The sequence below is a fragment of the Trichomycterus rosablanca genome, chromosome 8 (assembly GCF_030014385.1).
Source record: "Trichomycterus rosablanca isolate fTriRos1 chromosome 8, fTriRos1.hap1, whole genome shotgun sequence".
NCBI lineage: Eukaryota > Metazoa > Chordata > Actinopteri > Siluriformes > Trichomycteridae > Trichomycterus > Trichomycterus rosablanca.
In genome coordinates, this window is record NC_085995.1 from 7,922,436 (window position 1) to 7,939,535 (window position 17,100).

Sequence of the window (17,100 nt, forward strand, 5' to 3'; positions counted from 1 at the left end):
AAGCCTCATCTTGGACATGGTCACAGTGGTTTAGAAGCCGATCTGAAAACGCAGTGGTATCTAAGCATTTAAGTGACTGTACTCTCTACTCTACTAGGGCAGTGATAGCTCAGTGGTTAAGGTACTGGACTAGTAATCAAGAGGTTGCCGGTTCAAGCCCCACCACTGCTAAGTTGCCACTGTTGGACCCCTGAGCAAGGTGTCAATTGCTCAAAATTGTGTTCAGTCATAACTGTAAGTCGTTTCTCTCTATGGAAGCCACTCAGATTCTTGTTCAGTCACTTGGAATCTCATGGTTGGACGACTGCAACTCCCTCCTGGCAGGTGCTCCCATGTCCACTATTAACCCCCTGCAACTCATCCAAAATGCAGCTGCTCGCCTGGTTTTTAACAAACCTGATGCTCGCCTACAAAGCCAAAAATGGACCAGCCCCAAGCCACCTTCGAGGCTTTAGGGCTATCGCGCAACGCACCACCAAAGGGCGAAAGGGAAGACATTTTTCTATCACATTCAACCAGTGTTAAACTAGCTGTGACTGTTCTGGACAGTCTGTCTTGCCGCTGAATATCGTAGTCCAATCAGCGTCGAGTTGTGTTCCGTACAGTACCGCCCCTTTTGGGCGATTTTAGTGTGATTGAAAATCACCCGGATTGCTCTGATAGACTCTCATATTAAGGCACTTTTTTTTCGAACTGTAGGCACTGCAATACAATCTGAATGGGTTCCGAGAGGGCTCGCACTTACGTGCTTTTGTCACACGTAACCTGGTGTAGCGATAATTGGAGCAGCTTGCGATCTCGTCCACATGACTACTATTACCTCAGGATCTGCTGCACCTAAAATAAACTTTAATTTACCCATTGAACGGGTCATCTTGGCCAGGAAACGCCACTGCTTCGAGGTCTAATAAAACCCCACTCTGTACCACACAACCGAGCCACTAGTCTCACTCGACTTGATCCTCCACCCAGAACTCGAGAAAGACAAGCATCAAGGCTCTTCTCTGTGCTTGCACCCAAGTGGTGGAACGAACTTCCTCTGTATGTCCGAATATCTGAGTCTCTCGCTGTCTTCAAAGGACGATTAAAAACCCACCTTTTTACTAAACACTTAAGACATGTACCTACCAATGCTCTTAATTAATTCCTGCATTTAAAAAAATTGGTTCTGACAGGGTTTCAGCAGATTTGTATTCTTGAACTGTTGTTTACTTAAACTAGAGTAAGGTAATGTTCACTAAGGAAGCACTTCTGTAAGTTGCTCTGGATAAGAGCGTCTGCTAAATGCAGAAAATGTAAATGTACTAGTAATCTGAAGGTTGCTGGTCTGAGCCACTCCAAAACAAGTTGCCACTCTTTTGCCTCTGAGGAAGTCACTTAACCCTTGATCGCTTGCATATTTGGGTCACAGTCTGGATTAAAGCTTTTGTCTGAAATGTAAACATAACACATGGTTGAGCCAAACCATGGCAGGGCATCACACATTTAATAAGTTACACAATTTTGGGGATTTATATTTATTAAAATTTTAACATCATCTTTTACACTTTGGTTACATTCATGACAGGACAGGTAGTTACAGATTACACTTGATTCATCAGTTGAAGTTCAACATCAGACACCATCACTTGAAAATTTGTATCTCCAGTTCACCAAACTTGTCTGTCTTCGGACTGTGGGAGGAAATGGAATGCAGACACGTGGAAAACATGCAAACTCCACACACAAAGAACCCGGATCTCTCTACATGGGAATCAAATTCTTCCTGCTGTGAGGCGATAGTGCTAACCCCTGAGCTGCACCAATGTCTTGCATAAGTTGACAACATTATATTGAAACCTGGCTTTATATTTAAAATGATGGTGTCTGGTACCAGGACATTACCAGCAGGTCCTTCATCTTCTGTAGGTTGCAAAGTGAATCATCTTACAATGCATCCTGGTGCCACTCATTTAATGAGTAAACAATGTACACACACCCATCATTTCTGATATTGATGAAAATAGAAATCATTCTGGATGCCTCCTTCCACTGATGTCTAGTTCCGATGTCTCACATTCTTATTGTTGGTGCTTTTGATGGTGGACAGGCCCTCATCAAAATCACTCAGGTCTTTATGCCTGAGCATATATGCTGCATTCAACAGGTATAATAGTAACTACCATCAACCCAACATTTAATATATCCCGACTGTGACATGCACAGTAGTTATGAAACAGCAGCACAGTGGTCCTAGTGTTTTGACAGATTGGTGTATCATACTGTTTTAGCATTACTTTTTACATATTCATGGAAGATCAAAGGATAAGGAATACAGAATGTTTTCAAGGGGTGCCAATTTTTGGGAAGAGGACTGTTTACACACACAAATATGGAGTGTTCTATCTCCATCTATGCTGGTCACCTTTTGCTCCCCATCAAGGGTCCTGTTGTTTCATACCAGAGATAATGGATTCCGGTAGAGAACAAGACCTGCTTGCCTCACAAAGACATTTACTTTTTCCACATGTTCATGATTTAGTAATGCCATTAAATCTCTGGGCCATTTCAGCCTGTACAGAAATGCTGTTGCCATAACATTTTAGTTCTGCTATTTAATAGACTTAAAAAGACTTACTTCTGTAAGTCGCTCTGGATAAGAGCTTCTGCTAAATGCAGAAAATGTAAATGTAATAGATACACTTTGTTTCTTTTTCTTATATAACCATTGCAAAACATTAAGTACAACAGGAATCTCTCATGTAACACAAATTCTTATGTAACATCAAGGTTATGTGGTAACTGAAATAGGTTTGGTACAAGGAAATTGTTGCCTGTTGTAAAGAATACACAAAATAAGATTATAAAGTTACTTTTGTTTCCTTATGACAAGTCAACTGAGAGAAACTACCTGCATTAATATAAACAATCTACTGTCTGTGCTATGCTTTAGCTATTCATTCATAATGATTAAAAAGTCTGTAGTGTTTTTGTAAGCAATTCCGTGTAAAAATTTGCTCAAACAGGCAGAAAGTATTAACTTCTAACAAAAAAAAAAAATACTAAACCAAATATTTTCACTAAAATAGAAACTACACATGATACAACCACTGTAATAAAATGAATGTGATGAACAATCCCCACAGATGCTGTATGGGCAATAATCTGTTAAAGGTTTGCAACCATCGAATAATTCTTTGTTTTATGGAAGCCCATTAATGCAGCAAGAAGTCAGTTGCTCATCCTTTCCCTTTCACATTTAAGAAAAAGAGTCTCAAAATTCCAGCATGCATTAATAAGTGACCACGAGTTCCCTGTAATAAACAGTTCTAGCATTAGAGTATCTGAATACACAGATTGGGATCTGTGTGGTCTGATTGTCTTAGTCTTTCTTCTAGCTAAAAGCCAAAGAGCAAAACTTAGCATTATTTAGAGTTGCTTTAATTTAAGTGCAATGAGTAAACACAAAAAAATACATGACAACAACAGTAGCATTGTACTCATGTCTAAAATATTTGACATGGTTTAAAATAAAACATGGACTAACATTTTCACTTCGAATTTTAAAACTTGAAACATTACATGCATGCAGGGTCTCTGCTTAAGTTTATATATTGTAAATAACTTCCAAACAATCCTGACATTACATCTTGCAACGTAATGCTTATTTAAAATAATAATAAAAGTTTTTTTACTTTTATGGCTTTGTGTAAACTTTAGTGACAATAAACCACATTATGTTTAGCATTATAAAAGTAGTTATAGGCCAGCTGTTTTCACAGTGATTTATCACCTTTGTTAGTTACAATGTAGTTAAAACAATGAATTAAGGCTTCGAATACATAGATTTCTGCACTGTGTGGTCAGTTTGTAATTTCACAGCAATGTGAAAACACCAAGAACCTCAGAAAGGCTCTAGTCATAACAAGACAGTTAAATAATTTGATGTTAAACTCTTCCACATAAATTCAGTCAATACAGAAACACAATAATTTAATAATTTTATTAACTATAATATACAAAACATAAGCTTGCAGATCAGGTCCTCTTCATTACTGATGTGCTGTAAGGAATGGCAGAAAGACCATTTAAATCATAAGCATATAATAGCAATGTCATATGAAGACAAAGTGAGAGATAGTATACATAAAAGCAACTGAACGAACATCATTTACTTTACAATTTTTCCAGACATGATTTTTTGTTGATGTGTTTGTAGTCAACATGCAGTCTGGTTGACACCCCATTTCAAAACAATGGGCTAATTTGGGTTAAAAAGAAATGCATTACAGGCCACTTTGTTAGGTTTAGCTACCTCGTATGATCATTCATTGGCCATCGTTTGAGCGATACCTTCTATGTACTACATAAAAGGTATTGCTCACATGTATTGTGGTAAATACATTTACTGATTGTAGCACATCTGTTGCTTTGTAAACTTCGTCACCCTTGTGTACACCATCCATCAATGGTAGTGTGTGGTACTGGTATTAGTGTATTTGATGCAGCATAATGTAAACACAAACAAAAATAAACAGTCAACTGTGTCCTGTGATTAGGAACTGTCCACTGCTAAATGACTAAAGGAGGATTAAAAAACATCATGAATGAAATTAAAAATAGCTTTAGTTTCTTACTTAACACCTACAACAATCAGGTATGTGTGGCCAATAAAGAGACCAGTAAGTGTAAACACTATATAAAAACCTCATATACACAGCATCAACTGATGTACCAATACCATTAATAAACACTACCATGTCATTACACTGCTAAGTAGTAAGTTCAAAATAAAAACATACCTGCTTGTAATCTCCTAAACTCTTCTAAACACACTTCAAATTTCTGTTGAAATGAAGTCCAATTTCCACAATCTGTATAAAAGATACAACATTATTTAATGTCAGGTCATATAGATGCATTATGATGAGACTATAGTCAATGCAAAATATTGAAACATTTTTCACACACAAAGTTATTATTTTTATTCCCTATTATTTATTTAATGAGGCAGATCACACATCGCCACCGAACACATTCTGCAAGGCAGAAGGACATGATTCCAAAACCGAGCCGCCAATTTCCATGGCTCTGGCCTTGTTAAAGTTTCATACCTGCAGGTATTCTTCCAAGCTCTTGAAGAAATCCTCCCAGTTCTTGATGGAATGTTTGCAGTTTCTCCTGAAGCAGTGTACAATTTTGGCAGTCTAAGTGGAAAAAGAAAAAAAAATAACTGAATCATTTAGGCATGTGACCATATGTCAAAGTCAACATAGTAGCTGCTATGTACCGTTTTCTAAAACTAACATTTATGGTTTGATGGCCAGTGTACAAAAATACCAAAGCTAAATGATTTTTCCACAACAATATTCTCAACTGTACTACAATTCATAAACATAGACTTTGGGTATTCAGGTCTTCGCTACTTAAACATTTTACATGACGATGCATTATGATGATGATTTTTGCATGACATTGGTTGATTGATTCTATTGATTTTTACTTTTTGGTATGTTTAGATCAATTAGAAAAAATGAATAAAAGCACAGATAACAACAGCTGGATCAACACTGACTCATTAGCCACAAATATTAGCCACAAACATTTTATATCCATCATGAGGAAATGGTTCTTCATTTACTACTACTATGTAACTGGTGTTTTTCTTTGCTGAAACCTTTAGGCAAATTCTGAGATAGTCTGGCAACTACTTAACCACTCCTGTATTACACAGACTATTGTTTTGAGAATTAAGAATTAGGTAATAATTCTATTTTTACTTAATAATGACTTAAATAATTAAGCATGTAAATGTGTAACTTTATACTTAGACTTTATGATCAGGAAACATAATCTAAAATATGATTAATAGTTCTTTGGTAATAACCTGATTATGCTTTCATGCACATTAGTATTTAGTTCCTGATAATAGCAAAACTGAAAGGGCTAAATGCATGAAAGTGCATGAGGAATTCCCACTAAAATGATGCATACTGCCACATGCTGATTTAAATAAAGGAAACACACATCTTTATGCCCTTGTTTCCTCATAAAAAGTTCAAACACCCTCAAAACGAAAATTATTTAAATCTATAAATGCTCAGTGCATTTCACCAACAATGGCTAGAGTAAAGAACAATGAAAGCAAAACTTTAATAACTGAATATTAATATAAGAAATAAAACATAAACACTGGCTGTGCCTTGGCATACCACTTACAAATTAAAGTTCAGTAAGCAATAATTATTCTATGATGCATAAAATGTGTTATGATGTTCCCACGGCCAGGAAGGTTTGCTGCTGCACTATAACTTATGCGCCAATGCCCCCAGTCATGTCTCTAAAAAAGTTAAGTCCTGGAAATCTTAAACCCATTGCCCTTTCAGTGAAATAAAATTGTCTTTTCTCTCCACATTTGAATCTCATGGTGCTGTTTATACGACAAATCACAGCTGAAACAAAAAAAGGCTCATTATGGAGTTCCCATAATTTAATCATGTTGTAACCCAACTTTAGGTCATACAGACTAGCAGTGAGTTTTACGATTAGCAGTAACATGTAAAAGTTGAAAATTTCCGATTTCAACTATACATGCACCAAACATCTACTACTTATTTACATTTGAAGTATTTAAGTTAATAAAACCCAATATTACTCTGGTATAGGGTTGGGCGGTATGACGATATTACCGTATACCGCGGTATTTAAAAATGGTGACGGTATTCAAAAATGCTGACGGTATTTTTTTTAAATGTGAAGCCCCAAATTTTTGCTTCAGGTTTACCTTGAAAACTGAGACTTTAGGACATGCGCGCATCCACAGTGAGGGAGGGGTGGGAGGGGTAGGCGGTTGGGGCTCGCTGATTGGCTGTGGGGTGCTCACTGGTGATAACACAGAGAGACGAGTGAAGAGCCACACTGGCTAGCATTAGCTGTGAGCTAACAAGCAGAAACTGAAAAACGGCTCGTCTTTTAATTTTTCAAAATCAACATTTTTTATCAGTTCAACCGGAAATGAACACAAGCGCGTGCATGCGCGGACATGTACTTATTTACTAAATATATCTTCAGTGTAAATTGAGCACAAGTGTTGAGAAAAAGGAGCAAACAGTAATAATAACTTTACGCCCAATCCGCTGTTCTGACTCTTGTCTGCCATAGATTTTCCTGCCTATGTAAGAACTATTTTTTCCTAAATAAAAGTGCTATATTAAGAAAAAAGAACGTCTCACCTGTCGTGTAATGTGAATTATAAAATATATTGTCTGGCCCTTTATGAAAGTTAAGCGCACTATAGGGCGTAGGGAGCGAGTGTGTAGGGAAGAGATCGGATTTGTACCGTTTCTGTGCTCGAGTTTTGCACTGAGCTTGTGTGACATGTAAAGTAGCGTTCTCGTTAACCACTCAAATGTTTGGACTTTGAATTATTTTAACATTATTTTACATCACCGTCATCGCAACATGAACATTTACATTCATATTTTTTGTTACGGTATAGAACTTAATTCTGGATTACAGGCATAACTAATCGTACACGTTCATACACGTTTAAGAAATATCTGTAACTATAAACTAAGCAGTTAACTTTTGAAATATATTGAAGTGTGTAGCTGCTGTTATTCTGTTTTGTGTGGGCAGAGAGAGATTACAATGCCAAAATGTTATGTGTTAATGTTTGTGTTAAAGTGTAATTGATACACATGCATTTATACTTATGCGTATTTATTATAGATCAGACAAGATAAGCAATGTTTGACGTTCAGATTGTTAAATCTTTTTATAATAAAACATTGAAATATTGTAATTACACTCAAGTGTGTACACTGTAAAGTTTGTCCGCGACACCCGCGACACCCCCCCCCCCCCAATCTTCCCCCCCGCCGCGGTAATACTGTATACCGCGGTATTTCCTGAAGACGGTATGAAAATCTGCAATATCGCCCAACCCTACTCTGGTATGCAGTTTACATGAGCCCTTGAATAATTACACAATTAAATTAAAATCAGCTAAATGGATTGTGTGCACATGTTAGTTAATCTTTTTCTGTGTGTAAAAGATTCATACCATTGTTAAGTCCCTTCGGTCTGATGTCTGTGGGTGCAGCGATAAGCTTCTGAGCACCTCCACCTAGCTTAGTACTTGATAGTGCTTCAGCACAGGTAGGCTGGTTCTGCATATCTGAGTAGGAAAAGCAAAAATGTTGATCAAAGTTTCACCACAGGCTCAGTGTAGAATTTGTAGCAATCACACAAAATCATCATACCAGTTTTTTTCCTTTTTGCCAATGGCAAGGCATCACTGCTTGCATGCTTCTGGGATAAACCTGGAAGCAGTGAACTCCTTGTCCTTATACCTTTAATTCAGTTTTAATACAGTAAACATGACATAAGAACAACAAAATGACTACATTTAAAAAGTAAAAAAACATGAGTTTACCTGATAAACCAGTCTGTCTGTTAGTGGTTTGAGACAAACCAGTGTCTTCAGGGAAAACACCAGTCCCAGTTGGCTTAAGACCAAATCTTCCTCTGCCGGGGGGTTGCAGTCCAGATGGTTTAGGCTGTGCCAGATAAGTGTTTGAAGCCTTAATATCTGCAAGCATAATACAACTAAATTTTTTAAACAATTTAATTCATTTGTATTATGTGAGGGTTCTTCAAAGAGTTTCTGCACTTTTATAATTTCGTTGGAAACAGTGAGGGTGGGAGTAGTAGTTTTTACTCGTGTCTGAGAGACAGAGAGCGAGCTAATAGTCTGGATTTAGTGCCAGAAGAGAGATGCTTTAAGGGGAAGATGATTTTCATGTGATGATGTGAAAGCAGCAATGCATCTGTGGCTACACGCACAACCAAAAACATTTTTAGCTGATGGCATTAAAAAGTTGGTACAACATTGGGAAAAAAAATGATTCGGACAGTCACTATGTAGAAAATTTGGTGTTCGAAATTCTTAATAAATAGAGTTTTTAAAAAAGTGCAGAAACTTTTTGAACAACGCTCGTATCTCCGTATATCTAAACGTATACACACAATTCTAACAGATATTACGCACTGCAGTACACATGTACCTTGTAACCACTTTTAATACCCAGTAGTAATTATCTGAACCAGTTTCAGCCATTATAAAGGAGGTTTTCTGTGCAAATCTGTGGTTATCCAATTTGCCACATATAATTTTGGTCAGAATATTGTATGCCACTGTTTAACCATAATCACATCAAAAGTTAAATATGATCAACGAAAGGAATACACATTATGTAGTTCTTGAGTAGTATTATAATTAGGAAATGGGGTTGTTACGTAGTATAATTATGTTGGGATGTCATTTCTTTTTCTATTTTTAAAACGTGACTGTTGGAGCTTTACATTTTGACCAGTGCATGCAGAAACAGTAATTAGGTCAAATCTCAAGTATTTGTGCAAGTATTTATCAGTGTTAGCAAAAATTTTAATGGTCCATTTTACTCCATTGCTCAGGTGCAAGATCCATGTTGTCGATTAATACCACACATATACAACAAAATACTAGACTGCACATTTTTATATTTTGCCTGTAACCAATCCAGAGTTTCAATCAAGGATCAGCCCTGATTTCATTGCTTCATTCAATGAACCTAGTAAAACCATGATAGCAACTAGGCAAAATAATAACTATTATCATCTTTTAAAAAAAACACCAACTTATAGTTCCCAACATAGACATTTACTGCGACTAAAGAATTACTCTGCCCCCTTGTGTGCTGCCTCAGTTTTACACTGACAAGGTTGCTGTACCTTATTTGTTGCTGCAAATAAGTTTAATAATGGACAAATTAACCTAGTTGTTCACAAAGGCGATTTCCAGGGTTGCTATCTGAAGCCCTGTTCAAAAGAATCAACTTTTAAAATCTGAAGTGATTAAACTTACCTGTAGTCAAATTACATCCACTGGCAGCTAAAGATGAGGTCTGTGGAGAAAAGGCAACACAGTTCAGTGTTCAGTCTGCTACAGGCTTCAAGGCCGTAGACATGAATTGAACATGGGAGGCAATCTACCAATCTACAAGGGGTGAAGAGTTGGATCCTGCCATATAATCAACTGGAGGACATGACAGGGGGCATTTGAACATATCTGAATATTGGGGCAGTGTTTCCCTACAATATATATTGTGATTATGGCCTCAATAGGCTTGCAAAAAGTAGGTTGCACTAGGTTACCAGGCTATAACTATCCTGTACAAGTAAACCTGATAAAATGACCAATAAGCATAGATACAAGGTTGCTGTACCTTATTTGTTGCTACATGTAAAGCAACAGCATTTAGATCAACAGTATGTAGACCAGTGATGCTTATGATTAACTGGTTAACCAATAACCAAAGAAGTCATTTTTAGGTTAATGTTAAAATTCATCCACCAGCAGACACTTCATTTTAACTGAGAAACGAGCTAAAGAGCTCTCTCTTTTTTCCTACCCAACGTCAGTGCTCACAATCAACTTCTGTGTACAAACATGAAGAGCACTTTAGTTATAACCCGAACACTATGAACGAAGAATTAAAATTGCAAACAGGAAAAATGTTTGAAATCTTTCTGCATGTTAAACTCTGTACAAGTGGAATTGTCTGTATTACTATTTATGTACAAAGATAATGTAGATGTGTTTTTTTTTGCATTATGTTTCAGGATAATGGTAAAACTCTTATTACTTTATAATAAATACGATAATGTTAGAAAAGACACTGACTGCATCTCTTTAATTTAATTAGCATGTTTAATTCTCATAATGAATAACTCCAAAACTGTTGCAAACGTTTGAAGAATAGAAATTAATTTTATACAACTGATTATGTACAACTATTAATAATTGGGGTTGCTAAAACATCCGTACTTAATAATTAATTATTGGAGATGCAGTGTACCAAGTATATTAAGCATTTCCTACCTTTGGAGTGAAGGCAGGCGCAGTATTCTTGACAGAAGCGAGGTTTTTCCCATTATTAAGATGAGCCGTCCTCCTCATGCTGTTCAGAGCAGATGAGGACATCTTCGGCTGATTTAGGGTTTGAGCTGCTGTCACAATCTTTGATTTACCAGCAACGGATGCCAATTGTGAGATGGGAGGCCTTAATGAGATCTGAGTCTTGGGAATATTTGATTTAGAGGGCTGGGGAATTTTCCTCCTGGCTGCAAGTTTTGAGGGAGGTTTGTTGATAACAACTGATTCAGTGGTGGAATTCGATGTGCCCTTTGCTGAAACCTTTTGGATCTGACTAGAAGTCTCAGACCTAATGGATGGTGGATTTGTCTTCGATGCATCCGATCCATCATTTGTGCCGATGCTGATGGCATCGTTGTTCAGAGGTTTGTCCACATTGTTAATTACAGAAAGACGATGTTGCATATCTATGGGCCTAATGGATCCCAGTCTGTCAAAGCCTCTGTTTAAAATAATAGGGGTGGATGCAACAAGGGGAGGGGGTTTCATGTCAAGCATTTCATCCAGGGAAAACATGCTGCTGTGGCTAATGTCCAGGTTTATGCAACTCTCATTATCAGAAACTCCATTTCTCCTCCTGAATACATCCTGTTGCTCCTCTGCTTTACTTTCAGTCTCTGGAAAATCCAGAGTTCTGTTGGAGCAAACTGCAATCTCAATACTGACTGTTGGGGCTGTGCTGACTGGAACTGATGGTTCAGATAGAACAGGGTCTTTTACAGGTCCAAGGCCATTATTAGGACTAGATTCCAGTGGTAAATCTATATTGGTTTTTTTTGTAATGTTCATAGTGGTATTGGCTGTGTCAGGAACAGGCCCTACAGGTGCAAGATCAGTGGTTGCATTGTGTTTAGTAAACGTACCATCAACTTTTTCCAAATTGACAGAACTTGGCTGACCGACTATAGTGGAGACGTGAGAAGATGCACTGGAATTTTTGTCTATGTCAGCAGTCAAGTCACCACTTGAGTTCGTCTCTGTTGTAGACTTTGTAAAAGTGCATTGCTTCTCACTGTCCTTACTACAACTAAGACCAAGACTCGGCTCTTGCTCTGGTACATCTGACTGAGCAATGGATACAGTGCATTCAAGCTTCACGTCGGGCTGCTCCCGGTTATTGTCCTGCTCTTGTTTCGCCACATTCAAATTATTGATCTCCACAGTGCAGTCAAGCTTTTCATTAAGCCTCTCTGTGGAGCTAAGTCTCTTCTTGTCCTGCTCTTGTTTAACCACACTAGACTGAGAAATATCAACAGTGCTATCGAGCTTCTCATCCGCTGCAAGTTTTTCACTGCTCCGCTCTTGTTTCGGTACAGTAGAATGCGTAATATCAACGGTACAGTCTAATTTCTCTGTTGTTGGATGCTCTGAGGTAACATTTGCAGAGCCACAAATGTCAACAGTTGAGTTTAAATGCTTTTCAGATTTGTCTTCAAGACCTGCATTCTCCGTATAAACAATAGAACTAAGTCTAGCAGACTTTTCCTGAAGCTCCACCGACTTGTTTGATTCTGGGGATTCACGGAGAAGAGGTTTGGTAGAATTTAGTCCAGGAGAGCTTTCTTTAAGGCTGTTATTAAAAGTACCATTTTTAGATTGCACTCCAGGATCACATTTTTCAGTACAACTTGTGGATTCTGGTTGACCAGAGAAATCTTCTTTCAGATTGGTTTCAGTTACATTAGCAGCGTCTTCATTGTTGTTTTGTGGCATTGTAAAGGATATGCTGTAATCTAATTGATTACCATTCTCCACTGGTATACTAAGCCAACTGTTGTTGAAAGCCTTAGATATTGATTGCTCTTCAGGATTTTTTGGCAATGGTTTTAACTGGTCAGGGATGTCAGCAGTTGCCACTGGTCCATTCGACATAAAAGAGGGATTCAAAGTATCATCAAAAATTCCTGACATGTATGGCAAGCTTTCATCTGTGATTTTACAAACGGAGGAACTAAAACACAGGTCAGGTAATAGGTGAGGCTGACTCGAAGACATCCTGAGTCTGTTGGCTGAACTAGCAGCCTGCTCCTGTTGAACGCTCTCCATATCACCTAAAGACATTGCAGAAGAAAAACAAAGTGCCAACTGTATCTGTATGATGACGGCTTTTTGTATTATCTAAGCAATTTGTAACAATTTAAAGTAGTTGACAGCAGAGCATATAAAATTCACATTCACGCTGCAACCAACCAACACAGGCACTTCACAGTAACACATATGCAATTTGTGAAATGTGCTGCATCCCAGTACGAACAAAAGGTTCAAAAAACACAACAGTGGCTGGCTACAAAGAACACACAGAGTAGACTAACTAGTTTCAGCATCAATAAGTTCATAAATATAATACATTTATTATATTCATTTTCATTTGATTGCAGTTGTTGCTGCTAAAGGTTGTAAAACCAGGTTAACTTTTGAGGGTAATTATCTGTTGGACATGGCTACCTAATGTTTATATGGATTTTTTTAAATAAATAAAATAATGAGTTTACATTATTGCCCATGGTTGTGGAATCTATCTATTAATCAATCAATTAATCTATCAATCTATTTATCTATCTATCTAGGACATCAAAACAGCTCATGGCTAGGAGACCAAAGACTTTTGATCACCATAAATGGGCCTGTTAATGTAATAAATAACTGCCTTATTAAAATCATTTAACTACTGTGAATTATTTAAGGAAATCAAAGTGAACAGTAAGATTGTATCAGGTTTATTTTGATGCCCTTTTTACCATTATCCAAACAGCGCACCATCGTATTTTATACATGTTGGTCAAAAGATCTTTGAACTATGAACCAAATGTCAACATTCAGTTGTTCAAAGGTTATGCGAGTTTCTACAGAACATTTTTAAAGTTGTGAAACACTTGTCATTAAATTGAAAAATTGCCTTTGTATCTGAGCCCAAGCAAAAAGTATTTGCACATCACTGCTGTCTGCTTTTATTTAAGTTTTTCTTTTGTCCAAACTTTTTACAAAATGGATATGTATATACAGTGCATACATAAACTTTACACACACAATGCCTTGACTTACTTAATGTACTTCTATGCTAGGTAAACAAATAAGTTTTTAACCATTTTTAAATGATTAGTCACTGCAAATAAATGTTGCCCATCCACTTTCCCGAAGTTATTAGGGGTTGTTTCTGGTGAAATTCTTCATAGATTTTAAATAAAATTTTAAGTCAGGAGTCAGGACACGTGCAAGGCCACGCAACTCTACTGTCTTTTTTCAGTCTTAACCAATGTGTAGTTCACATCTTAATAAAATCACATTTTCTTTAGATTTTGATTGTTGGCTGATAAAATTCCTCTTTAACGTGTCCTGGTACAGAACTCCATTTATGCTTACTTCAATATTTTGTATGCTTACTTCAGTAATTTTTGTTGTCCTTCTTTTGCATTGGGTGCATTTGGCAAAGAAATTAAATACCAGGAGCCAAGAGCTTACCTATTTATATTTCATATACTGTCAGTATCATTATGGACATGATTGTTCTGAATAAATAATTTTCCTTTTATTAGTGCAATGTCAAAATACACATCAGTGTTTTATACAGAACAACATGCTATTATTATTATATTGAACAAAGTTTGATACAAAGATAAATATACAGTTTGGCGACATCTATTCATAAATGTACTACTTTTTAACTTTGATAAAATAAGTGGATAAAGGTCAACACTGACTATGTATGTAAAACATATAACTGTCACATGCAAGCCTGTTTATATCTTACAAGACATAAATGCATGAAATCATTTAACCATCCAAAACATTTAACTAACAAACAATTACAAGTCAAACAGCAGAATATTATAAAGAACTGTAAAATCAACAGGAACTGAGATGAGTTGTAGCGTGTTTGTGTTTATGCTAACATGCTACCACGAGTTGCTCGTGCTGATCCTCTCACAATGTCATCGGTTCAACAGGAATAATAAACACTGACTAATAAAACACCGAGTATATTATAATCTAATAAAAGATGACACGCAGAGAGACTTACCCAGTTACTTGACAGTCGTGTTTAACGCTGACTAACCTACATTGAGCAGCTACATGTCTGTGAGTGAAACAGAAGCCCGAGAGCAGATTTGAAAGTTGTGGCGCAGTTTGTTATTGGATCAAACCGAGAGACGCAACCAGAGACTCCAGTTCCGTTCCGCCCCGGAACAAAGCTCACTAAACCTCACACCAGCTCACCCACACTCCAACCCAAACCCAGTACAGCCCAGTACAGAAGATCCTGTCATGTTAAATCATAATGTTGGTTGTATGCTCAGATATACTGTGTATATTTGTATGTATACTGGATACTTTTTGTACTCATTTTCACATTGTTAAACTTGAACTTACACACAAACAGTGACCATTACACATTATTTACATATACAATATCCAAACAGTTCTCCACATTGTATTCTACATTAATGCAGCCATAAATAAATAAAATAAAGTAAATACAAATATACAAGCCCCCAACTTTAGTCTTTGTAATACAAACTTGGCCGCATTTCTAATGGTCCCAGTATAATAATCAGAAGGTAAATCAAACTTCCTAGCTTTTCTTTATTATTCCTTCAAAGAATATTCCTGAGATTCTATCACCAGTATAGTCAAAAAAACAGTCCAGATATTATACCATTGTCTAAGGCTATATCTGTAGCCCAGTGTGTATACTGTTGTTTAAAAATAAATTAATTTCATGATTAAAAAAAAACAGAGAAGACTCTGTTTTAGATGCATTAAAATATATATTAATCGACTAATTGCTGTTTTTCTTTTTCTTTTCCAAATACCAAAACAAACAAACATTTAGCAGAATCAAGTGTCAGATGAAAAGCAAATCGTTTTTACTGATAGTCCTTCAATTTCTAATTTTTTTTATTATTTGGCATAATACAACATTTTATATGTATGTAAATGATGTGACATGCAATATTTTATATAAATATCAATCATATGAATGATTGTAAATGAAGATCTTGTATGCCTGTGTCTTTTTTATAGTGTATACTTCATTGATAATTCGCAAACAATGTAAACAAATTATAAAAAAAGATTAATAAATGAAATTATTAATAAATAGAATTATTGTCAGTTTACTGAGGGCGCTGGAGGGGGGCTTAGTTTAATGTTACAACATACTGTACCTAAGTGTGGGGGTGGGTGGGGCAAAGCAGGCCAAACAACATAGTAAACACTGGCACTAATAGTTAAGCATGTGTTCATGGCTCACTCAAACAAAAATAACTTTAAACGAAATACACATCTGTAAGTCCATTTGACCACTTTATAAATCTTTATATATTTTTCACCCATAGCTTTTTGTTTAGTTCCACCGTGACCCTGACCAGGATAAAAAGGTAGAGAAAACGAAAATTCATTTTCATTCATTTCATTTCATTTTCAGCATTTAGCAGACGCTCTTATCCAGAGCGACTTACAGAAGTGCTTCTATAGTGAACATTTCATTTCTCAAGTTTAGGAAAACAACAGTCAAAGAACATAAATCTGCTAAAACCTGTTAGAACCAAAGTGCCTTTTTTTTTTTTTTTTTTTTAATGGAAAAGAATGGAACAAAATGTTAGTAAATAAGTACAAGTCAGCCTAAGTGTTTAGTAAAAAGTTTATTAAATAATTAAATGGATTTAATTAATTTTTTATACCTTATTTTAAGCTAGTAAACAGTATTTTTCCAGCCTGAAGTTTGTCTATTGTTAATCACAAGACTGTACGTTTTTAACAAATTAAGTTACACTTAATTATAGCTTAGACAATCTATAAATATAAATTAGACGAGTACTGCGAAAGCTCTGTGTCCAGAGTACTGTATATTGCTGCTGCGTGACCAGTGTTTCTGGGTGCGCCGGACTCACCGCGACCCTAATCAGGGTGAATCTGTCGTTGAAAATCAATGAATAAATAAGACGAACAAAACATACCTATTTCTGATCATTTTGCTGAGTAAAAACAAAAAAAACCCGATAATACTACCGATTAAAGAACCGTTTAGGATTTGAAAGAGTCGACTCTTATTGGTGAGTTTAGCCAACCTCAGTGACTCACTAAAATAGAGTGGCCTAATGGTTACACTCAAACAAAAAATAAAAATAACTTAAAATACACAC

At 36.4% G+C, this 17,100-nt stretch overlaps 1 protein-coding gene across 2 annotated transcripts; it reads right to left on the minus strand.

Annotated features, from left to right (window-relative positions):
* Positions 1-3,963: 3,963 nt before the first annotated feature.
* si:ch211-126c2.4 (uncharacterized) lies at positions 3,964-15,055 on the minus strand. 2 transcript variants are annotated; one of them, XM_062999802.1, is made up of 9 exons: positions 14,976-15,055; positions 10,904-13,008; positions 9,887-9,926; positions 8,417-8,572; positions 8,244-8,333; positions 8,045-8,158; positions 5,094-5,186; positions 4,782-4,853; positions 3,964-4,042 (listed from the first exon to the last, which is right to left on the minus strand). In XM_062999802.1, exons 2-9 carry the CDS (start codon positions 13,001-13,003, stop codon positions 4,032-4,034), a joined length of 2,676 nt encoding a protein of 891 aa, XP_062855872.1. In that variant the 5' UTR covers positions 13,004-13,008; positions 14,976-15,055; the 3' UTR covers positions 3,964-4,031. The 2 variants fall into 2 exon arrangements, with proteins under 2 accessions (XP_062855872.1, XP_062855873.1); XM_062999803.1 differs by lacking the exon at positions 8,244-8,333.
* Between the last annotated feature and the right edge of the window lie 2,045 nt (positions 15,056-17,100).